The sequence below is a fragment of the Heteronotia binoei genome, chromosome 10 (genome assembly GCF_032191835.1).
Source record: "Heteronotia binoei isolate CCM8104 ecotype False Entrance Well chromosome 10, APGP_CSIRO_Hbin_v1, whole genome shotgun sequence".
NCBI classification, from domain to species: Eukaryota; Metazoa; Chordata; class Lepidosauria; order Squamata; family Gekkonidae; genus Heteronotia; species Heteronotia binoei.
This window is the reverse complement of record NC_083232.1, coordinates 3239124-3263852: the sequence shown is the minus strand read 5'-3', so window position 1 is coordinate 3263852 and position 24729 is coordinate 3239124. Positions and strand designations below refer to the sequence as shown.

General features: G+C 49.9%; 1 protein-coding gene across 1 annotated transcript; it reads left to right on the top strand.

The window, feature by feature from the left end:
- The first annotated feature begins 2953 nt into the window (after positions 1-2953).
- Positions 2954-17395, top strand: LOC132578316 (cathelicidin-3-like). The gene is made up of 4 exons (XM_060248254.1): positions 2954-3124; positions 9723-9830; positions 12341-12424; positions 17309-17395. Exons 1-4 carry the CDS (start codon positions 2954-2956, stop codon positions 17393-17395), a joined length of 450 nt encoding a protein of 149 aa, XP_060104237.1.
- Positions 17396-24729: the final 7334 nt, after the last annotated feature.

Below are 24729 nucleotides of genomic sequence, written 5' to 3'. Positions count from 1 at the left end.
GAAACACTCTATAACCCCTCAAAAGAACAGCAGTCTAGCTCGCTTCCCCCGAGCCCTGCCGCCATAAGCCTCAAGGGGGCTCATTTTGCGGCATCTCCCGGCGGGAGGGTGGCACCCGCACGGGACACATATCAAATGAAAGAGGGGGCGCAGGGCTATCAGAAACAGCCGGCGGAGGGAGTCGGGAGCCCACCCCACTGGGGGATCCACACCCCGAAAGTGATGAAGGTGGCGCAGTATGGCCAATGTATACCGAATGCCTGTCCCTGCACACTTTGGGCGTGCACTCTGCCCTATGTGCATATGTACAGCACATCAAAAGACTTCATTTGGAAGGAACCCTGAATACATTTGCAATTTTGCCAAGTCTTACTCACTTGGAATTGCCACTGGCTAATATGCATGGTGGGGAAAGAACTCTCTCTCTCTCACCAGCATGCCATTTTACTACAGTTGGGTGAGAACGGTTTTTTCAAAAGGACTTCTTTCCCTCTCCTGTCTGGGGCACGCACTGTTTACAGTACATAAAAAGGCCAAGAAAATAGCCTGTTATGACTTTCTGCCTTGTTTCAAATAGATACAAACACAGTGAATATAAAGTCAGGGGTTAGGGTTGCCAAGTCCAATTCAAGAAATATCTGGGGACTTTGGGGGTGGAGCCAGGAGACTTTGGGGGTGGAGCCAGGAGACATTGGGGTGGAGCCAGGAACAAGAGTGTGACAAGCATAACTGAACTCCAAGAGAGTTCTGGCCATCACATTTAAAGGGACAGCACACCTTTTCAACTCCTTCCTTCCATAGGAAATAATGAAGGATAAGGGCACCTTCTTTTGGGGCTCATAGAATTGGACCCCCTGGTCCAATCGTTTTGAAATTTGGGGGATACTTTGGGGAGAGGCACTAGATACTATATTGAAAATTTGGTGCCTCTACCTCAAAAAACAGCTCCCCCAGAGCCCCCGAAACCTCCAGATCAATTCCCCATTATACCCTATGAGAAGACGTTTCCCTCTCCCCCCCTCCCCCCCCCCTTTCTGGGAAATCTGATGCAGGGGACAGAACTCACTCACCTCCGGAGGTGCAAAGGCACATGGTCCTTTGGGGGCGTGGCTGGGCTCCCCTCCCTTCACCGGCCAGCTGACTGGGGGCGGGAAGCAGCCTGAGAAAACGGAAGAGCTCTGGCTGCTGCGATCGGGGCTGGGTGGGAAGGGCTGCCGTTCTCCCCCCCTCCCCTCCCCCCGCTTTCCCTTTTATGGCCAGCGGGGGGAGGAGGCTCCAAATCGGGAGACTCCAGGCCTAGCGGGGGATTTGGGAACCCTATCAGGGGTACAGAGTCCGAAAGTAGACTATTCAAAACATTCTTAATGCAGAGTGTTCAATTATTTATTTACTTCATTTATCCCTCAACTTTTTCTCCTAGTGGGGACTCCAGGCAGCTTCCATAAATTTCCTCTTCTCCATTGTGTCTTCACAATAGGAACAACCCTGTAAGGCAGGCTAGGCCGTGATTATCCTGCACAAGAGCATAAGATGGTAAAATATCATCACACTACACCTTCACTTTGTGCAGCTGTCAGTGGCCATATAAGTAAAAAACGAAACCAGTCTAGAGTCATTTCTGGTGACTTCAAGGGAAGTGTAAACGGTGCTGACTCGTGTAGTAGCACTGAGGTTGCAATAAACTATAAGCACAAGTTGTCCAAGTCCAATTTTCTCGGGGGGAAACGCAAGATAAAACTTTTTTTTAAGAAACCTTCCATAAACCTCATGTTCCACAAACTGCAGAAACAGCCACTGCCTGTAAAGCAGTTTCAAACAGTCCAGATTTTCAGGGACCAAAGTCAGGCCTCTTAATTTGTCAGGACAGCTATTTGGTTTGGTGGTGGAAATACTACAGGAACGCATACTGGAGCATGGGGAGGGGGGGAGGGTTGTGGAGATAAGAAAATATCCACACTCTGCACTGTGAGAAACCTCAGCTACAACTTGGTTCCGTCTCCCACCAGGCTGCATATCACATCTCCTTTGCACTTGATTTTATGTACTTTGTTCACATTGCAAATCACCTTGAGGTCAATAAGGAAGAGAGGAGACTAATAAATGTTTTCTATAAAATAAATAAATCACATATGATGCCATTTAAATGTAATAGAAATCTATGTGCCCTGATTCTGAGGCTACCTGGGACTTCCAAGAGGAGCGCGTACACACCTTTCATAATACCTTGCAAGGGGGCAAAGTAAAATTTGCTGTTGATAAACATACAGGGCTTAATATTTCTCAGATCTTCCATCCCTCTCTCAAAACTAAGAATCCCTTTCTCGTAAGAAAAGAGCTCTTATAAGGACAGGGAATAACCAGTGGCCTTCTACTTTACAGGCCTTTCCAGGACTCTGACTGCAGTCTGCTCACTCACACACACACACACACTCCATCTCTTAGAACACTCGCCTGCCTCAGCCAAAAGCCTGGTGGAACAGCTCCATTTTGCAGGCCCTACGGAATGGCAACAAATCCAGTAGGGCCGAAACCTCCATAAGGGAGCTGATTCCACCAGGTCAGAGCCAGGGCCAAAATGGCCCTGTTCCTGGTTGAGGCAAGCCAGATGTCCTTTGCGTCAGGGATGGTCAGAAGATGTCAATTTGCTGATCGTAACTATCTCCGGGGCTCATACGGGGGGGAGGCTGTGCCAGACAGTTGTTGCCACCAGCGTGAATCAGCAACTGACCAGGGTGGTCTGGTTCAGCCCAAGGCAGAGTCACACTTCGGTTTGCTGTCTTCCCCTCTTGGCCAACCCGTCTGGGGAGAACAGGGAAAGCTGCAGGTTTGAGGAAGCCCACTGTCCGAGCCCTGTCTGGGACGGAGCCTGTCTGGGACCTGTCTGGGACGGAGCCCACAAAGAGGCAGCCTCCTCCTATATAAAGGAGAGACGCTTCTTGTGCCTAGAGTAGCAATGGAGAGCCTCTGGGGAATCCTCTTTCTGGTCGGTCTGGCCACCGCCGTCCCTCTGAACACCCCAAAGACCTTTGAGGAAGCCCTTTCAGAAGTGGTCGGGATCTATAACCAGGGCCCAAGAGTCCAAAACGCCTTCCGTCTCCTGGAAGCAGCACCTCCGCTTGAGCTGGTAAGCAAGGACGGGAGAACAATCTGGACGATTCCACCTGTGTAAGAATTTGTATGTCTGCCAACCTCCAGGTGGGAATTGAAAACGGCCTTGAGCCATTTTTTGAGCAGTTGCCTATTAGGAAAGAGAGAGCCCCGTGGCACAGAGTGTTAAAGTTGCAGTACTGCAGTTCCTAAGCTCTGCTCACAACCTGAGTTCGATCCCCGGTGGAAGCTGGGTTTTCAGGTAGCCGGCTAGAGGTTGACTCAGCCTTCCGAGGTTGATCAAATGACTCCCCAGCTTGCTGGGGGGAAAGCGTAGATGACTGGGGAAGGCAATGGCAAACCACCCCGTAAAAAGTCTGCCGTGAAAACGTTGTGAAAGCAACGTCACCCCAGAGTCGGAAACGAGTCGTGCTTGCACAGGGGACTACCTTTACCTTTAAGAGCCCCGTGGCGCAGAGTGGTAAAGCTGCAGTACTGCAGTCCTAAGCTCTGCTCAGGACCTGAGTTCGATCCCTGGTGGAAGCTGGGTTTTCAGGTAGCTGGCTCAAGGTTGAGTCAGCCTTCCACCTTTCCGAGGTCGGTCAAATGAGTCCCAGCTTGCTGGGGGGAAAGCGTAGATGACTGGGGAAGGCAATGGCAAACCACCCGTCAAAAGTCTGCCGTGAAAACGTTGTGAAAGCAACGTCACCCCAGAGTCGGAAACGACTGGTGCTTGCACAGGGGACCTTTCCTTTCCTTTCTTATTAGGAAAGAGATAAGGCTTTGATGTCGGCTGTAAATGTACTATATGAAGAATTTGTTAGAATAATTGAAGGAGGAAGAATTTGAAGTTGTCTTTCATTTGGATTGTGCTTGAAATTACTGGAGTCGTCTCCGTGAAAAAAGACTGTGGAGTGTACCTTGCTGGAAGGAACTTCGAAGCAGGATATGAAGTCGACGTCCTGGGACAATGGGACTCTACTATTGTGAACTTCTAGTGTGCTAAGACATTTTTGAGAGCATTCCATAACTTAATGCATGCGTGCTTTTGCATTTCACCTACAAATTTGCAATTATACTGCATGAAATTTCAGAAATTGTGCTCACTATAACCCTGTGGGAGAAAACGGCTGTTTGCAAGGGCGGGGGGGGGGGGGGGAGACGCTGTGACCCTCTACCCTTTTGAGGCCTGTCTCCCTAAGCACCAACCCCAAATCTCCAGGAATTTTCAACCAACGTTGGCAACTGTGTCGGTTGGCAACGTTGGTAGCTGTGTCGGTTTCTAGTAGGGGAGCAAGACTGGAATCCAGTAGCACTTTTTTTTGAGGGTGAAAGTAGGGTTGCCAATCCCCAGGTGGGGGCAGGAGTTCCCCCGGTTTGGAGGCCCTCCCCCCGCTTCAGGGTTGTCAGAAAGCGGGGGGAGGGGAGGGAAGTCTGCTGGAAACTCTGTTATTCCCTATGGAGATTTATTCCCATAGAAAATCATGGAGAATTGATCCACGGGTATCTGGGGCTCTGGGGGGCTGTTTTGGGGGGTAGAGGCAGCAAATTTTCTGTATAGCATCTAGTGCCAATCTCCAAAATACCCCCCAAGTTTCATAAAGATTGGACCAGGGGGTCCAATTCTATGAGCCCCAAAAGAAGGTGCCCCTATCCTTCATTATTTTCCATGGAAGGAAGGCATTGAAAAGGTGTGCCGTCTCTTGAAATGTAATGGCCAGAACTCCCTTTGGAGTACAATTATGTTTGTCACAGCCTTGATCTTGGCTCCACCCCTAATGTCTCCTGACTCCACCCCCAAAGTCCCCAGATATTTCTTGAATTGGACTTGGCAACCCTATCTCAGATTCACATTTATCTCAGCACAATACTCACTGGGACGAAACTCTTCCGGCATTCTCCCCTGGCCACTTCTGCACTTCTCAGTTGTTTCCCCCCCCTCCTCCCCACATCAGCTGGAATCAGAATGAAAATGGAAGGTTCCATCACGCGGTATTTCTTGCAGGGTTGTCGTTTCCTGAACGAGCAGCCCAGGTTCCTCTAGTCAGGCAGCATCCGTGTCTTTACTCAAAAGCGTTTCCTTTTCAGAGAAGGCGCTACTCCCTGCCTCCCCCCCACACACACACACTGCAATTTTCCTCCATCAGTTTGCAGCCAAAGCAGTTGTGGGCAGGGACGGCACTGGGGGTTTTCCCGCCCTGGGCAGAAGAAGAAGAAGAAGATATTGGATTTATATCCCGCCCTCCACTCCGAAGAGTCTCAGAGCAGCTCACAATCTCCTTTACCTTCCTCCCCCACAACAGACACCCTGTGAGGTGGGTGGGGCTGGAGAGGGCTCTCCCAGCAGCTGCCCTTTCAAGGACAACCTCTGCCAGAGCTATGGCTGACCCAAGGCCATTCCAGCAGCTGCAAGTGGAGGAGTGGGGAATCAAACCCGGTTCTCCCAGATAAGAGTCCGCACACTTAACCACTACACCAAACTGGCTTCACCCCCCCCACCCTCCAGTGGGGGAGGGCACCAAGCACCAGCCCAAATTGGGCCCATGGAGGGCACTGGGGAAGGGAAACGCCTCTCTTTCTGGGCTTCGAGGGATCAGGGAGAGACAGTTTGGTGTAGTGGTTAAGTGTGTGGACTCTTCTCTGGGAGAACCGGGTTTGATTCCCCACTCCTCCCCATGCAGCAGCTGGAATGGCCTTGGGTCAGCCATAGTCTAATAGAGAGCCAGTTGGGTGTAGTGGTTAACTGCACAGACTTTTATCTGGGAGAACTGGGTTTGATTCCCCACTTCTCCCCTTGCAGCAGCTGGAATGGCCTTGGGTCAGCCGTAGCTCTAATAGAGACCCAGTTTGGTGTAGTAGTTAAGTGCACAGACTCTTATCTGGGAGAACCGTGTTTGGTTCCCCACTCCCCCCCTTGCACCAGCTGGAATGACCTTGGGTCAGCTATAGCTCTAATAGAGAGCCAGTTTGGTGTAGTGGTTAAGTGCGCAGACTCTTATCTGGGAGAACCGGGTTTGATTCCCCACTCCTTCCCTTGCACCTGCTGGAATGGCCTTGGATCAGCCATAGCTCTGGCAGAGGTTGTCCTTAAAAAGCAGCTGCTGTGAGAGTCCTCTCCAGCCCCACCCACCTCATAGGGTGTCTGTTGTTGGGAGAGAAGATATAGGAGACTGTAAACTGCTCTGAGTCTCTGATTCAGAGAGAAAGGCGGGGTATAAATCTGCAGTCGTCTTCTTCTAGTGGTTAAGTGTGCGGACTCTTATCTGGGAGAACCGGGTTTGATTCCCCACTCCTCCACTTGCACCTGCTGGAATGGCCTTGGGTCAGCCATAGTGGTGAAGTGAGTGGACTCTTATCTGGGAGAACCAGGTTTGATTTTCCACTCCTCCACTTGCAGCTGCTGGAATGGCCTTGGGTCAGCCATAGCTCTAATAGAGAGCCAGTTTGGTGTAGTGGTGAAGTGTGCAGACTCTTATCTGGGAGAACAGAGTTTGATTCCCCCACTCCTCCACTTGCACCTGCTAGCATGGCCTTGAATCAGCCATAGCTCTGGCAGAGGTTGTCTTGAAAGGGCAGCTGCTGTGAGAGCCCTCTCCAGCCCCACCCACCTCACAGGGTGTCTGTTGTGGGGGGGGGGGAAGGTAAAAGAGATTGTGAGCCACTCTAAGACTCCTCGGAGTGGAGGGCGGGATATAAATCCAATATCTTTTTCTTCTTCCTAAAGGAGCAAGATTTGGGTCCAGTAAGACCTTACAGAACAGCAAGGTTTTGGGGGTATGAAGCTTCAAGAGTCCAAGCCCCCTTCATCAGGTACAAGCAGGAATGGAGACCCCAGAGACCTTCTATCAGGAGCCTGGGAAAGAGAAGGTTGACTCCGGAGAGCTCCTACCCCAGAAATCTTGTTCGTCGTTTAGGTGCTCCTCGACTCAAATCTTCCTCTTCTACCACAGACCAACATAGCTACCCACTTGAAACCATAATTTCATGACAGCACAATTGTGATAATGTCCTGTTTTGTTCAACATCTTTATCAAGGATTTGGATGAAGGAATAAGGGGTAGGGAACGTTGGCTCTCCAGATGTTTTTTGCCTACAACTCTCATCAGCCCCAGCCATTGGCCATGCTGGCAGCGACTGATGGGAGTTGTAGGCAAAAAACATCTGGAGAGCCAATGTTCCCTACCCCTGAGGGAATGCTTATTAAATTTGCCAATGATACTTAATTGGGAGGGGTTGCAAATACAGTAGAACAGGGGTGGCCAACGGTAGCTTTCCAGATGTTTTTGCCTACAACTCCCATCAGCCCCAGCCAGCATGGCTGATGGCTGGGGCTGATGGGAGTTGTAGGCAAAAAACATCTGGAGAGCTACCGTTGGCCACCCCTGCAGTAGAAGACAGAAACAGGATACGGGATGACCTTGACAGGCTGGAAAACTGGGCTAAAACCAATAAAATGAATTTTAACAGGGATAAATATAAAGCTCTGCATTTAAGTAGGAAAAATCCAGTGCATGGTTTATTTATATTTCGATTTCAATTTATATATATATATGGTTATAGGATGAGGAAGACTTGTCTTAGCAGTTGTATGTGTGAAAAAGATCTAGGGGTCTTAGTGGATCATACGCTGAACATGAGTCAACAGTGTGATGCGGTGGCTAAAAAAGGCAAATGCAATTTTGGGCTGTATCTACAGAACTATAGTGTCCAGATAACATGATGTGATGGTATCGCTTTACTCTGCTCTGGTAAGACTTCACCTGGAGTATTGTGTTCAGTTTTGGGCACCACATCTTAAGAAGGATATAGACAAGCTGGAACGGGTACAGAGGAGGATGACGAAGATGGTGAGGGGTCTGGAGACCAAGTCCTATGAGGAAAAATTGAAGGAGCTGGGGATGTTTAGCCTGGAGAGGAGGCAGCTGAGAGATGATAGGATCACCATCTTCAAGGACTTGAAGGGCTGTCATAGAGAGGATGGTATGGAATTGTTTTCTGTGGCCCCAGAAGGTAGGACCAGAACCAATGGGTTGAAATTAAATCAAAAGAGTTTCCGACTCAACGTTAGGAAGAACTTCCTGTCACATAAGAACAGAAGAGAAGCCCTGTTGGGTCCGGCCAATGGCCCATCCAGTCCAACACTCTGTGTCACATAAGAACATAAGAGAAGCCCTGTTGGATGAGGCCAATGGCCCATCCAGTCCAACAGTCTGTGTCACATAAGAACATAAGAGAAGCCCTGTTGGATGAGGCCAATGGCCCATCCAGTCCAACAGTCTGTGTCACATAAGAACATAAGAGAAGCCCTGTTGGATCAGGCCAATGGCCCATCCAGTCCAACACTCTGTGTCACATAAGAACATCAGAGAAGCCCTGTTGGATGAGGCCAATGGCCCATTCAGTCCAACACTCTGTGTCACATAAGAACATAAGAGAAGCCCTGTTGGATGAGGCCAATGGCCCATCCAGTCCAACACTCTGTGTCACATAAGAACATAAGAGAAGCCCTGTTGGATCAGGCCAATGGCCCATCCAGTCCAACACTCTGAGTCACATAAGAACATAAGAGAAGCCATGTTGGATCAGGCCAACAGCCCATCCAGTCCAACTCTCTGTGTCACATAAGAACATAAGAGAAGCCATGTTGGATCAGGCCAATGGCCCATCCAGTCCAACACTCTGTGTCACATAAGAACATCAGAGAAGCCCTGTTGGATGAGGCCAATGGCCCATCCAGTCCAACACTCTGTGTCACATAAGAACATCAGAGAAGCCCTGTTGGATGAGGCCAATGGCCCCTCCAGTCCAACAGTCTGTGTCACATAAGAACATAAGAGAAGCCATGTTGGATCAGGCCAGTGGCCCATCCAGTCCAACACTCTGTGTCACATAAGAACATAAGATCAGGCCAGTGGCCCCTCCAGTCCAACAGTCTGTGTCACACAGTGGCCAAAATATATATACAAGATACTAAATGCAATTTTACAATCCACCTAGATTCAGAATCACACAGGCAAGGTTCATGAAGTAGGCTCAGTTCAGAGTTAATATAACCTGTACAGATAGGCATAGCAAGCAAATGAAGAATTTGTCAGAGGCTGAAAAAAACCCATCGCGCAAAATGCAAAGGGTGAACAAACTTTCCTGGTTTGGGGCAAGGGAAAATACCAGAGCATGTCTGCTTTTAGAAAAACGTCAGACTTTGGTAAAAATTTGTTTTTTGGCAGAATGTCAAGGTCGGAGAGATGTGCAGCAATTGGGAACCAAAGTTTCCTGAGATGTAGAGGAGAATCCCTGAGAACGATGAGAGGAAATTTTCCCAAGCAGTCCCTGAGCCAGGTTCTTCAATCTGACTGAGGACATAGTGTGGTTCTTCCAGCCCACCAGGAGGGCCAATCTTGCGACTCTTAGCAGCACCATAAGTCTTCCTACCTTTTTCACAAGCTCAGTGGTTGGCGGCAGCAGCCAAGGTGGAGAAGGCAAAAGCCCCTCACCTTTCCCACTACTGACGGACAGGATGGAACCAGGCCCCTCCTGATGCATCTGGGCCCTCCTCCGCTTCTCCGTTGTGCTGCTCGGACGGCTTCACATCAGAACAGGCCCCGCTCATCTCATGTGTCTGCTTTTTCTGGCAGAATTCAACCTCTGGAACCCTCCAGCAGCTGAACTTCACCATGCAAGAGACCACATGCCCTGCTGCAGGAAACATTGTCCCAGAGCAATGTGGATTCAAACCTGATGGGGTAAGGGACCGCTGGGGTCAAGGAGCGAACATTCATGAGAATAATAGAATCCCAGAGCTGGGAGGGGCCACAAAGGCCATCTAGTCCAACCCCGCCCCACGTAATGCAGGATCAGCCTAGAGGAGGCCTTTTTTGGAGCAGGAACACACAGGAACGCAGTTCTGGCTGGTTTGGTGTCAGGGGGTGTGGTCTAATATGCAAATGAGCTCCTGCTGGGCTTTTACACAAAAAGCCCTGGGTGAAACAATGGTGGGTTCAGGGGGTGTGGCCTAATATGCAAATGAGATCCTGGTGGGCTTCTTCTACAAAAAAAGCCCTGGGCTAGAGCAGCGGTGGCCAACGGTGGCTCTCCAGTTGTTTTTTTGCCTACAACTCCCATCAGCCCCAACCATTGGCCATGCTGGCTGGGCTGATGGGAGTTGTAGGCAAAAAACATCTGGAGAGCTACCGTTGGCCACCCCTGGCCTAGAGCATCCCCAACAAGTGTTTGTCCAGCTGCTGCTTAAAGACGGCCAGTGATAGGAAGCTCACACCACCTCCCTCAGTAGCAGAATCCACTGTGGAACTACTCTTGCTGTAAAAATGGTTTTCCTAGTGTCTGACTGGTACCTTTGGTAAGAAGAGCTGTGCTGGATCGGGCCAACATTCCATCTAAATCAGCCTCCTGCCTCACACAGCGGCCAGCCAGTTCCTCTGGAGGGCCCACAACAGGGCAGAGAGGTCAAGACCTTTCTTTGAGAAGAACATCAGAAGAGCCCTGCTGGGTCAGACCAGGGAGGGTCCATCTAGTCCAGCCTCCTGTCTCACACAGTGGCCACTCATTTCCTCTGGAACGCCAACAACAGGGCAGAGAAGTCAAGGCCTTCCCCTGCGTAGAATATCAGAAGAGCCCTGCTGGGTCAGACCAGTGAGGGTCCATCTAGTCCAGCCTCCTGTCTCACACAGTGGCCAACCAGTTCCTCTGGAGGGCCCACAACAGGGCAGAGAGGTCAAGACCTTTCTCTGAGAAGAACATCAGAAGAGCCCTGCTAGGTCAGACCAGGGAGGGTCCATCTAGTCCAGCCTCCTGTCTCACACAGTGGCCAACCAGTTCCTCTGGAGGGCCCACAACAGGGCAGAGAGGTCAAGACCTTTCTTTGAGAAGAACATCAGAAGAGCCCTGCTGGGTCAGACCAGGGAGGGTCCATCTAGTCCAGCCTCCTGTCTCACACAGTGGCCACTCATTTCCTCTGGAACGCCAACAACAGGGCAGAGAAGTCAAGGCCTTCCCCTGCGTAGAATATCAGAAGAGCCCTGCTGGGTCAGACCAGTGAGGGTCCATCTAGTCCAGCCTCCTGTCTCACACAGTGGCTAACCAGTTCCTCTGGAGGGCCAACAACAGGGCATGGAGGCCAAGGCCTTCCCCTGAGAAGAACATCAGAAGAGTCCTGTTGGGTCAGACCAGTGAGGGTCCATCTAGTCCAGCCTCCAGTCTCACACAGTGCCCACCCAGTTCCTCTGGAGGCCCAACAACAGAGCAGAGAGGTCAAGGCCTTCCCCTGAGTAGAACATCAGAAGAGCCCTGCTGGGTCAGATCAGTGAGGGTCCATCTCGTCCAGCCTCCTGTCTCACACAGTGGCCACTCATTTCCTCTGGAAGGCCAACAACAGGGCAGAGAGGTCAAGGCCTTCCCCTGAGAAGAACATTAGAAGAGCCCTGCTGGGTCAGACCAGGGAGGGTCCATCTAGTCCAGCCTCCTGTCTCACACAGTGCCCACCCAGTTCCTCTGGAGGCCCAACAACAGAGCAGAGAGGTCAAGGCCTTCCCCTGAGTAGAACATCAGAAGAGCCCTGCTGGGTCAGATCAGTGAGGGTCCATCTCGTCCAGCCTCCTGTCTCACACAGTGGCCACTCATTTCCTCTGGAAGGCCAACAACAGGGCAGAGAGGTCAAGGCCTTCCCCTGAGAAGAACATTAGAAGAGCCCTGCTGGGTCAGACCAGGGAGGGTCCATCTAGTCCAGCCTCCTGTCTCACACAAAGGCCAGCCAGTCCCTCTGGAGGGCCCACAACAGAGCAGAGAGGCCAAGGCCTTCCCCTGATGTTGCCTCCTGGCTCTGGGATTCAGAGTTTTAGTGCCTCTGAATGTGGAGGTTACCCTCGGTCACCATAGCTAGCAACCATTGATAGACTTATCCTTATTGCTGCCTCCATCCACATTTGAATCACTCTCTGTTTGAAGTGTTCTTTCCTTTTGCCCATCCTGAACCTCCTGCCCATCAGTTTCATTAGATGTTCTCAAGTTCTAGTCGTTTCAGAGAGGGAGCAAATTTTCTCTTTCTCAAGGCTCTCCACCCCATGTTCTCTCTACTATGGACTTCTGCAAATTGGTGCAGGGTCTCAGACCCAGAGGTTGGGGGACCCTAGTCTGAGAATTCCTGGAGTAGACCTTTTCCCAGTCGGGATTGTCTGCTTGCCTGTTCTCCAGCGATGACCAGGATCTCAGGAGACCTAACAAAATTTTTCTTTCGCAGTTGATGAAACATTGCACTGGATACTTCTTCACCGAGCCTGAAAATCCCATGATCCTTATCAGCTGTGACACTGTGGTTCAAGAGGTCAGTCTTTCACTCTGCTGAGAAGAGGACAACTTCCCCTTCCTGGGTGCCACCTTACGATGGGCGTTCTGTCCGTTACACCGATAGGAGGGTCCAGAAGGAGTCTGCTGGGCCTCTTCCTTGTTCACATTTTCTCTGGTCCAGCCCTTTCTCTCCTGCTTCACAAGGGAGGGGCCGTGGCTCAGTGGTAGAACGTCTGCTTGGCATGCAGAAGGTCCCAGGTTCAACCCCCAGCAGCATCTCCATTTAAAAGGCTCAGGAGATGTGAAAGACCTCTGCCTGGGATCCCTGGAGATCCAATGCCGGGCTGAATAGACAATGGATGGATCACGGCAGTTTCAGGAGTCCAGATAAGTGAAAGTATCACAGATCGGGAACCATCAGAGACAGACTCGGGTTTTAAAACAGCCCTCGAGTAAATGGCACAGAGTAGTCTCCATGGGGCTGGTATAGAGTAGACCAGGCCTCAGATATAGCAGGAGCTCACAAGAGCGCAGTTCCTGAACCTTTCTGAGGGCTCCTCCCCTTCCTCCCCCCCCACCTTGTCCATTGAATAGGAGGTGCAGCTGCATAACAATCCCTGGATTAGGAGAGCAGGCAGCCAGCCAGCCCCCAGGAGCTTTGCCACACCTCAGCAGCCCTCCTTAACCCCTGGAGAAGCCCGCACCACCCTTTCCCACTTCTTATGTGATTTGGGGTGGCGGGGGGCTAGCTGGCCTTTTGACTGGGGGGGGGGCGGCCCAGGAGAGCCCCAGGCGAGCGAGGTCTGCTTGGGCTGGCTGGATCTCTAGCCAGCCGAAGCAGGCTTCACTTACATAGGGTTTGCTTTTGGCAGGGGGGGGGGGGCAGCATATGCTAATGAGATATGCTAATGAGCTCTGCCATCTGTTTTTCTATAAACGACCTCTGGAGCAGACAACTCTGTAGGGTTGCCAAGTCCTGTTTAAGCCCCCCGCGCGCGACAAAATTACGTCACCTGGAAGTGACGTCATCAAAAGGGTGGTGCCCACGCAGGCCGCTCTAGGTATTTCCGGGAAAACTCTATGGTTTTCTCAGACACACTAGCCATTTGGGAGGAAAAACTCTATGTTACAATAGATACCATAGAGCTTTAACCGTCCAAATGGCTAGAGCGTCCAGGAAAAGCATAGGGTTTTCCCAGAAATGCCTAGAGCGGCCCCACATAGAGGCGCCACCATTTTGATGATGTCACTTCCGAGTGGGCTGGCAGGTTGGGAACCTCCCAGGTGGGGGGGTTGGCAGCCCTACAACTCTGGCTTGGGAATTTCCTGGAGATTTGGGGACAGTCCTGGATGTGAAATAAGGGAATCCAAGGAATGAAAACATGACCTATTCTCTCCCTTTGCGGTATGTTCGTTCTGTGGATTCCCTTACCAACACTGTTTCGCTTCACTTACTTAAAAGTTTGGACTTTGAACTTCTGGAAGTGATACAAGACTTCACGTCTGCAACAAATATTGGAAGGAGAAAAGTTTTGAGAAAGGTTTTCCTTCCGCAAGCTTGAATGATGTTAAGCTTTAAAGGGACAGTGTCTAATGGCATTCCAGGTGAGCAGCTATCATGTGATGAGGGTGTAAGGATTTTGTTTATTTATATGCACGGTTAATAGTGTTTCGCACTCAAATAGTTGCATCTGTTTCAAGTTGCATTTTGGTGATTAGTCACACCCCTGGAGAAAATGGCTGCTTGGAAGGGTGGCCTCTAGGGCACTGTACCGTGCCGAGGCCCCACCCCTCCCAAAACCGCACCCTCTCCTGGATCCACCCCCAAAGTCTCCAGGGATTTTCCAACACAGACCTGGCAACCGTACCCTACCTGCTTCTGTTTGCCCTCCTCTTCTTTCCTTGTGTGATACGCCACCCTTTCACAGTTTCTCTCCTGTGGATCATGGCTATAAATAGTCATTGTGGTTTATTACCTTTCTATCATACTGGGTTTGGGGGTTTGTCTTCTGTTGAGCATTTGGTTCTTCGTTTTGAACATGGCTCTCTTTATTTTCAGTTTATCGTGTTCCTAATGGCTGGATTTTTAAAAACGTTATACAGTAACCACCTTTTGGAGAGCCAGTCTGGTGTAGTGGTTAAGTGTGCGGACTCTTATCTGGGAGAACCGGGTTCGATTCCCCACTCCTCCACTTGCACCTGCTAGCATGGCCTTGGGTCAGCCATAGCTCTGGCAGAGGTTGTCCTTGAAAAGGCAGCTGCTCTGAGAGTCCTCTCAGCCCCACCCCCCTCACATTGTGTCTGTTGTGGGGGAGGAAGGGAAAGGAGATTGTGAGCCACTCTGAGACACTGAGATTCAGAGTATAGGGCGGGATATAAATCCAGTATCATCATCTACCTCACAGGGTGTCTGTTGTAGGGGACGAAGGTCAAGAAGATTGTGAGCCACTCTTTGCAGTGAAGGGCGGGATATAAATCCAATATCTTCTTCTTCTTTAGAGCTTATCACTGAGGACATAGAGTTACCAATCTGCAGGTGGCATCTGGAGTTCCTCAGAAATACAATTTATCTCCAGACTGCGGAGATCAGTTTCCGTGGAGCAACAATGCAAGAATCCAGGGGCAACTTAAAACCTAACAAAATGGGTGGCAGCCCCTCCCCTCCCCAAACTCCTCCTCCCCCAGGGCCCACCCCGAAATCTCCAAGAATTTCCCAGCCTGGAGTCCCCAACACTATGTGAAGACGCATAAAAGCTTTTACAATGAAACAGGGGTGGCCAATGGTAGCACTCCAGATGTTTTTTGCCTACAACTCCCATCAGCCCTGGCCATTGGCAATGCTGGCTGGGACTGATGGAAGTTGTAGGCAAAAAACATCTGGAGAGCTACCGTTGGCCACCCCTGCAATAAAGGAAGTCTTGGATTCAAGAAGGGTCCATGACACAGTGGTAGAGCCCCTGCTTGGCATGTAGAAGGTCCCTGGTTCAATCCCCAGCAGCATCTCCACTTCAAAGGACCAGGCAGGAGGTGATGGGAAAGACTGCCTGAGACCCTGGAGAGCAGCTGCCAGTTTAAGTAGGCAGTATTGTGTGCCCCGTGGCACAGTGGTAAGCTGCAGTACTGCAGTCTGTTCATGACCTGAATTCGATCCCGGCGGAAGCTGGATTCAGGTAGCCAGTTGAAGGTTGACTCAGCTTTCCATCCTTCCGAGGTCGGTCAAAGCTTGCTGGAGAGAAAGTGTGGATGACTAGGGAAGGCAGTGGCAAACCACCCCGAAAAAAAATCTGCTGTGAAAACGTGAAAGCAACGTCACCAACAGAGTCGGAAACAAATGGTGCTTGCACAGGGGGACTGCCTTTACCTTTAAGAGAGCCCCGTGGTGAAGAGCGGTAAAGCTGCAGTACCGCAGTCAGAGCCCTCTGCTCACGACCTGAGTTCGACCACAGCAGAAGCTGGTTCAGGTAGCTGGCTCCAGGTTTCGATTCAGCCTTCCATCCTTCCCAGGTCGGTCAAATGAGTACCCAATTTGCTAGGGGAGAAAGTGTAGATGACTGGGGAAGGCAAGGGCAAACCACCCCGTAAAAGTCTGCCGTGAAAACGTTGTGAAAGCAATGTCACCCTAGAGTCGGAAACGACTGATGCTTGCACAGGGGACGACCTTGACTTTTATTGTCTTTGATGGACCAGTGGTCTGATTCAGTAGAAGGCAGCTTCAGAGGTTCATGCCAAACCTCCAGCCCCAAATCCAAGTAGTAAACAGTGACCAAAAAGGCATGAAGATTGCAAAGGACATGATTCTCGCTTATGGAGAATTAGCATTCCCTCCCCGCCACCACCACACACACACACAAGGCCAATGCCATGCTGGGAATTATTAGGAAGGGAATTGAAAACAAATCAGCCAGTATCATAATGCCCCTGTATAAATCGATGGTGTGGTCTCATTTGCAATACTGTGTGCAATTCTGGTCACCGCACCTCAAAAAGGATACTATAGCACTGGAAAAAGTCCAGAAAAGGGCAACTAGACTGATTAAAGCGTTGGAACGCTTTCCCTATGAAGAAAGGTTAGAACGCTTGGGGCTCTTTAGCTTGGAGAAACGTCGACTGCGGGGTGACATGAGAGAGGTTGACAAGATTATGCATGGGATGGAGAAAGTCGAGAAAGAAGTCCTTTTCTCCCTTTCTCACAATACAAGAACTCGTGGGCATTCAATGAAATTGCTGAGCAGCCAGGTTAAAACGGATCAAAGGAAGTCCTTCTTCACCCAAAGGGTGGTTAACATGTGGAATTCACTGCCACAGGAGGTGGTGGCAGCTACAAGCATAGTCAGCTTTAAGAGGGGATTGGATAAAAATATGGAGCAGAGGTCCATCAGTGGCTATTAGCCACAGTATATATATGTGTGTGTGTGTGTGCATACACACACACATATATTGGCCACTGTGTGACACAGAGTTTTGGATTGGATGGGCCATTGGCCTGATCCAACATGGCTTCTCTTATGTTCTTATGTGACACAGAATGTTGGACTGGAGGGGCCACTGGCCTGATCCAACATGACTTCTCTTATGCTCTTATGTGACACAGAATGTTGGACTGGAGGGGCCACTGGCCTGATCCAACATGACTTCTCTTATGCTCTTATGTGACACAGAATGTTGGACTGGAGGGGCCACTGGCCTGATCCAACAGGGCTTCTCTTATGTTCTTATGTGACACAGAGTGTTGGACTGGAGGGGCCATTGGCCTGATCCAACAGGGCTTCTCCTATGTTCTTATGTGACACAGAGTTTTGGATTGGATGGGCCATTGGCCTGATCCAACATGGCTTCTCTTATGTTCTTAAGCAAGGGTACTGGAGCTGGAGCAGAACCATATTACTGACAAGTGACAATTTGTGTTCTTTTCTGTCCCCAGCCAGTCCGTGTCACCCGATTCCGTGGAGTTGCAGGGTTCCTGAAAGGCTTCTCAAGAGGAGTTCACTTCTGGGACTCCACTCATTAACTGCAAAACGAGTCTAGAGATCAACGTGTTGGAAGGGAAGGAATTTGCACTGCCCCTTAGCCTCCAGCTACAGAAGAGGAATATAGAGACCCAGAAAGACAGAGAGGTCAACCCCTGTCCATCCCTTCTTTTCTCTTCCTCTGCCACTATCCCTTTGAAGGGTGGCTTGCTGCTCTCAGGGAATCTCCCTTCCTTCCGGCTGGCACCTGCTGAATCTTTCTTCTCCACCTGGACACACTTTCCGCATCTCCATCCCTCCTAGTTAGTTAGACTAGATGAGAATGCTGTCTCTGCTTTGTCCTGTCTAGAATGGAGTTCCTTACAATAAAGACTCATATTAGTTTGCTAGGAGACGCTGTGTGAGCACATGTATTTCATGGAACAAGTGGAATTCACTACCATAGGAGGTGGCGGTGGCTGCAAGCACAGCCAGCTTCAAGAGAAGATTGGATGAACATATGGAGCAGAGGTCCATCAGTGGGTATTAGCCACAGCATATTGTTGGAACTCTCTGCCTGGAGCAGTGATGCTCTGTATTCTTGGTGCTTGGGGGGGGGGCAACAGTGGGAGGACTTCTAGTGTCCTGGCCCCACTGGTGGACCTCCTGATGGCACCTGGGTTTTTTGGCCACTGTGTTGGAATGGATGGGCCATTGGCCTAATCCAACATTGGCATGATTCAACACAGCTTCTCTTATGTCTGGGGCAGGGATGCTCTGTATTCTTGGTGCTTGGGGGGGGGGGCACAGTGTGAGGACTTCTAGTGATCTGGCCTCACTGATGGACCTCCTGATGGTGGCTGGGTTTTTTGGCCACTGTGTGATGCCGAGCGTTGGAACAGAAGGGCCATTGGCCTGATCCAACACAGCTTCTCTTATGTCCAGGGCAGTGATGCTCTGTATTCTTGGTGCTTGGAGGGGGCACAGTGGGAGGACTTCTAGTGATCTGGTCCCACTGATGGACCGCCTGATGGCACCTGGGGTTTTTGGCCACTGTGTTGGACTGGATGGGCCATTGGTCTGATCCAACAGGGCTCCTCTTATGTTCTTATGTGAACTTTATTTCCTCAGCGCAGGGTTACCAACTCCAAGCTGTGAAGGTTCGTGTTGATTTTTTTCGGCGGGGGCGGGGGGGAGGCTGGATATGGCAGTCTCCAAAGCTTCCATTTTCTCCCCAGGGGAGCTAATCTCTGTAGTCTGGAGACCCGCTGTGATTCCAGGAGATCTCCAGGCCCCGCCTGGAGGTTGTACAACCACAACAGAGAATCATGACAGAGAGCGACTAGAGATAAACCAAAGGTTTCCGTGAAAACCAGGCTCAAGCAAATAAATCAATTCCACCAGAAATTTACAAATGTATCAAATATAATCTAAACACACTCATCAAATTACACGCTTATAAACATACCCTTAAAGAATGGAACTAGCTAGGAAGGCCTAAGTGTAAATAATTAAAGTCCAAATTAATGTCCAATTATCTGGAAATTAATTTGGACTTTTTTTTGTAGCAGGAAGTCCTTTGCATATTAGGCCACACACCCCTGATGTAGCCAATCCTCCAAGAGTTTACAGGGCTCTTCTTCCAGGGCCTACTGTAAGCTCCAGGAGGAGTGGCTATATCAGGGGTGTGTGGCCTCATATGCAAATGTGTTCATGCTGCAAAAAAACAAGCTCTGCTCCTATTCATATTATCACGGAACTTCAAAGTGTGCAATGTTCCACAGTTTTGTAGACAGCTTGAAGGGTTATCAGAAAGCGGAGGTGGGGCTGAATGTCCACTGGGCACTCCATTATACCCTATGGAGACTGGTCCACGTAGAGTATAACGGAGAATCAATCTGCAACTCCGGGGTGGGGGCTGTTTTCTGAAGTAGAGGCACCAGATTTCCACCATAGCATCTGGTGCCTCTGCTCAACAGCCCCCCCCCCCCCAAGTTTCAAAAAGATTGGACCAGAAGGTTCAGGTCTATGAGCTCCAAAAGAAGGTGCCCTCGTCCTCCGTTATTTCTAATGAAGGGAAGACATTTGAAAGGTGTGCAGCCTCTTCAAATGTGATGGCCAGAACTCCACTCCTAAGGTCTCCTGGCTCCACCCTCAAAGTCCCTATATACTGTATTTCCTGAGTAGGATCTGGAAACCCTCGCCTAGAGGCATGAGCCAAAGGGCCCCAACTGCAGCACTCTTTGCTCTTGCTCTTTCAGCCAGGGAAGAAGGTAGATGGACAGTGACCTTAATAGGATCATAGCGTTGGAAGGGACCCCCCAGGGTCATCTAGTCCAACCCCCTGCACAATGCAGGAAACTCACAAACACCTCCCCCTCAATTCACAGGATCTTCATCGCTGTCAGATGGCCATCTAGCCTCTCTTTAAAAACCTCCAAGGAAGGAGAGCCCACCACCTCCAGAGGAGGAAGCCTGTTCCACTGAGGATCCGCTCTCACGGTCAGGAAGTTCTTCCTAATGTTGAGCCGGAAACTCTTTTTGATTTAATTTCAGCCCACTGGTTCTGGTCCTACCTTCCGGGGCTACAAAAAACAATTCCACACCATCCTCTATAGGACAGCCCTTCAAGGACTTGAAGATGGTGATCCTATCACCTCTCAGCCTTGACACCAGTGTTCCCTCTAAGCTGAGTTAGCGTGAGCTAGCTCACAGGTTTTTAATCTCCGGCTCACACATTTTTGCCTTAGCTCAGGAAGGATGACCCCAGAGCACATTAATTTATGCAGCAGCTCACAACTTTAACGCCAGTCGCTCACAAAGCAGAATTTTTGCTCACAAGGTTCTGCAGCTTAAAGGAAACATTGCTTGACACCTTTTTATGTAAAGGGCAGCCATGGGAATGGTGGCGATGCTGGTTCACTGAGAAGACGCCAAGGTCAGCGTTAAAGGCTTGGGAAATCTATGAGCCCTTTTGAGGCTGAGTCTCGTGGCTCACAAATCTGGCCGTTGAAAGGCTTAACTGTTGGGGTCTGGGTTTCAGTTTGCTTGGGGGGAAAACCTCTTGTGTAAGGCGCCCACCACAAGCTCCGCTTGCAGTTTGGCCACGTCGTCGACAGAAGGGTTGCAGAAACAGGCAGCCGGGTCCTTCGGCGACCTGGGTGGGATGATTAGGAAAGCTTGCCTAAGACTTCATTCCGGAGAGTGCCCGCGTAGAGTATAACGCCCACACAGAGTTGGTCTGCAGGGGAAAAGCCAGACCTGGGTCCAGGAACGCCTCCAAAACCTCTGAGGTTCAAAGGTCCCTTCATCAGATCAGTGTGAGGGGGGAGTCTCAATCTGATGACTATGGATCTGCATTGGGACTAAGGAGGGTATCCTGGGTTCAAGGCTGTTCAAGGCTCTAAACTGAGCTAGTGAGAGCTGGCTCGCAATTCTTTAGCCTCTGGCTCACACATTTTCATCTTAGCTCACAAAACGTGGCCCCAGAGCACACTAATTGATGCAGCAGCCCACAACTTTAATGCTAGTAGCTAACGAAGTAGAATTGCTGCTCACAAGACTCCGCAGCTTAGAGCGGGGGAGTCAAACAAGCGGCCCAGAGGCCAAATCAGGCCCCTGGAGGGCGCCTATCAGGCCCCCAAGCAACTGGCTGTCATCTGCTTCCTTCTCCCTCTCTCTTGCTTCCTTCTGCATAAACAGCTTGCTTTGCCAGGCTTGCTCAATCGCACAGGAGCTACAGAGCAAAACCTCTATTTTCTCCTTTGGCTGAGGCTCCTCCCTTGGGGAAGAAGTGGGGGGAGGCAGAGCTTGCTTTGCCAAGCTCTCTCAATTGCACAGCAGAGCTACTGAGCCAAGCCTCTCTTCCTTCTATTAATAAAGTCAAAAAACATCAGAATAACAATAACACTTTTACACAATACAGTGTATATGCAAGCTACATTTATCAAAATATGTGCATAGCAATAGTCATCATTAGTAGCTTATAAACCACTCCTGATACTAAATTCACAAACATTCATAATGCAAACGCGGCTGGAAAAAGAGTTTTTTTGACTCCCCCACACTGTCTGCTGTTTGAAGATAATAAGGTACAGTTCCTCAGAGGCAATGGCCTTCCTGCCGTTCTCCCTTCTGTTCAGCAACTTGGGTGCAGTCCTCAAATCTCCAGCACAGCTTGTCTCCGAGAGAGTAAGGGACTGCAGCCTCCTCACGGTTTCAGACCTTCGTCAGCCTTTATCTCTCAGTGGCCGTTTTCCCACTGAGCTTACCTCGGAGCGACGTCCCTCTTCACCGCGCAACGTCTGCGCGGATTTCCCACCAACTGCTCTGAGTAACCAAGTAGAGTCGCGGCTTTTGCGTCGCTAACGTAAAGTGGTTTTTAGCGGTTTCCATTTGCGACGCAAAAGGTCGGGAACTTCCTGGTTCCTCGGAGCAGTTGGTGGGAAATCCGCACAGACGCTGCGCGGTGAAGAGGGACGTCGCTCCAAGGTAAGCTCAGTGGGAAAACGGCCAGTGTTTTATCCTGGAGCCTCAGTACAACATTCAACAACTTGGATCAACACGTGTTAATTGCTCTTTCTGTTTTCCGGCTCTTCCATCTATTGGCTGAGGCTCCCCCCATGTCCCCTGAGGAAGGAAGGAAAGAGCCACAGCTTCCGTTGCCCAGTTCCCTGGATCCCATGGGAGAAATACAAAGAAGGCTCCTTTAAGACCAACAAATGCTAACTTTTAAAGCATGTTTTAAGTTTTTTAAAAATATATATTTAATTGTGTTTGTCCGTGTCCTTTATAAAGTTTATATCTCTGCTACATAATCTTAAATAGGTACACACATGGCCCAGCCAGACATGGCCTGGCCCAACCCGACATGGTCTGGCCCAACAAGGTCTCATTTATGTAAGATCCAGCCTTCTGATCCAGCCTTACACCCCTGTATAAATTGATGGTGCAGTCTCATTTGGAATACTGTGTGCAATTCTGGTCAATGCACCTCAAAAAGGATATTATAGCATTGGAAAAAGTGCAGAAAAGGGCAACTAGAATGATTAAAGGTTTGGAACACTTTCCCTATGAAGAAAGGTTAAAACGCTTGGGGCTCTTTAGCTTAGAGAAACGTCGACTGTGGGATGACATGATAGAGGTTGACAAGATTATGCATGGGATGGAGAAAGTAGAGAAAGAAGTACTTTTCTACCTTTCTCACAATACAAGACCTCGTGGGCATTCGATGAAATTGCTGAGCAGTCGGGTTAAAACGGATAAAAGGAAGTACTTCTTCACCCAAAGGGTGATTAACATGTGGAATTCACTGCCACAGGAGGTGGTGGTGGCTACAAGCATAGCCAGCTTCAAGAAGGGCTAGATAAAAATATGGAGCAGAGGTCCATCAGTGGCTATTAGCCACAGTGTGTGTGTGTGTGTGTGTGTGTGTGTATATATATATATATATATATATATATATATATATATATTGGCCACTGTGTGACACAGAGTGTTGGACTGGAGGGGCCACTGGCCTGATCCAACAGGGCTTCTCTTATGTTCTTATGTGACACAGAGTGTTGGACGGGATGGGCCATTGGCTTGATCCAACAGGGCTTCTCTTATGTGACACAGAGTGTTGGACTGGAGGGGCCATTGGCCTGATCCAACAGGGCTTCTCTTATGTTGGCACAAAGTGTTGGACTGGATGGGCCATTGGCCTGATCCAACAGGGCTTCTCTTATGCTCTTCTGTGACACAAAGTGTTGGACTGGATGGGCCACTGGCCTGATCCAACATGACTTCTCTTATGTTCTTATGTGACACAGAGTGTTGGACGGGATGGGCCATTGGCCTGATCCAACATGGCTTCTCTTATGTTCTTCTGTGACACAGAGTGTTGGGCTAGATGGGCCATTGGCTTGATCCAACAGGGCTTCTCTTATGTTCTTATGTGACACAGAGTGTTGGACTGGAGGGGCCATTGGCCTGATCCAACAGGGCTTCTCTTATGTTCTTATGTGACACAAAGTGTTGGACTGGATGGGCCATTGGCCTGATCCAACATGACTTCTCTTATGTTCTTATGTGACACAGAGTGTTGGACTGGGGGGGCCATTGGCCTGATCCAACATGACTTCTCTTATGTTCTTCTGTGACACAGAGTGTTGGACTGGAGGGGGCATTGGCCTGATCCAACATGGCTTCTCTTATGTTCTTATGTTCCTACTACAAAAAAAGTCCTGAATAGGAGGACCGCGTGTCAGATAATTGGACATTAATTTGGATTTTAATTATTTACATTTAGGTCTTCCTAGCTTGTTCCATTCTGTAAGGGTATGTTTATAAGAGTGTAATGTGATGAGCGTGTTAGATTATGAAGAAGATAAGAAGATATTGGATTCATATCCCGCCCTCCACTCCAAAGAGTCTCAGAGCAGCTCACAATTTCCTTTACCTTCCTCCCCCACAACAGACACCCTGTGAGATGGGTGGGGCTGAGAGGGCTCTCACAGCAGCTGCCCTTTCAAGGACAACCTCTGCCAGAGCTATGGCTGACTCAAGGCCATTCCAGCAGGTGCAAGCGGAGGAGTGGGGATAAGAGTCCGCACACTTAACCGCTACACCAAACTGGCTCTCATATTTGATACATTTGTAAGTTTCTGGTGGAGTTGATTTATTTGCTGGAGGCTGGTTTTCACGGAAACCTTTGGTTTATCTCCAGTCGCTCTCTGACATGATTCTCTGTTGTGGTTGCACAACTTCCAGGAGGGGCCTGGAGATCTCCTGGAATCACAGCGGGTCTCCAGACTACAGAGATTAGCTCCCCTGGGGAGAAAATGGAAGCTTTGGAGACTGCCATATCCAGCCTCCACCTCCCCGCCCTCCCGACTGCAGATAAAAACATCAGGAACTTTCACAGCTTGGAGTTGGTAATCCTGTGCTGAGGAAATAAAGTTCACATAAGAGAGGCCATGTTGGATCAGGCCAATGGCCCATCCAGTCCAACACTCTGTGTCACACAGTGTACCAAAAACCCAGGTGCCATCAGGAGGTCTATCAGTGGGGCCAGGATACTAAAAGCCCTCCCATTGTGCCCCCCCCCAAGCACCAAGAATACAGAGCATCACTGCCCCAGACATAAGAGAAGCCATGTTGGATCAGGCCAATGGCCCATCCAGTCCAACACAATGGCCAAAAAATCCAGGTGCCATCAGGAGGGCCATAACTCTAGAAGCCCTCCCACAGTTGCCCCTCCCAAGCACCAAGAATACAGAGCATCACTGCCTCAGACATAAGAGAAGCTGTGTTGGATCAGGCCAATGTTGGATCAGGTCAATGGCCCATCCATTCCAACACTCTGCATCACACAGTGGCCAAAAAACCCAGGTGCCATTAGGAGGTCCATCAG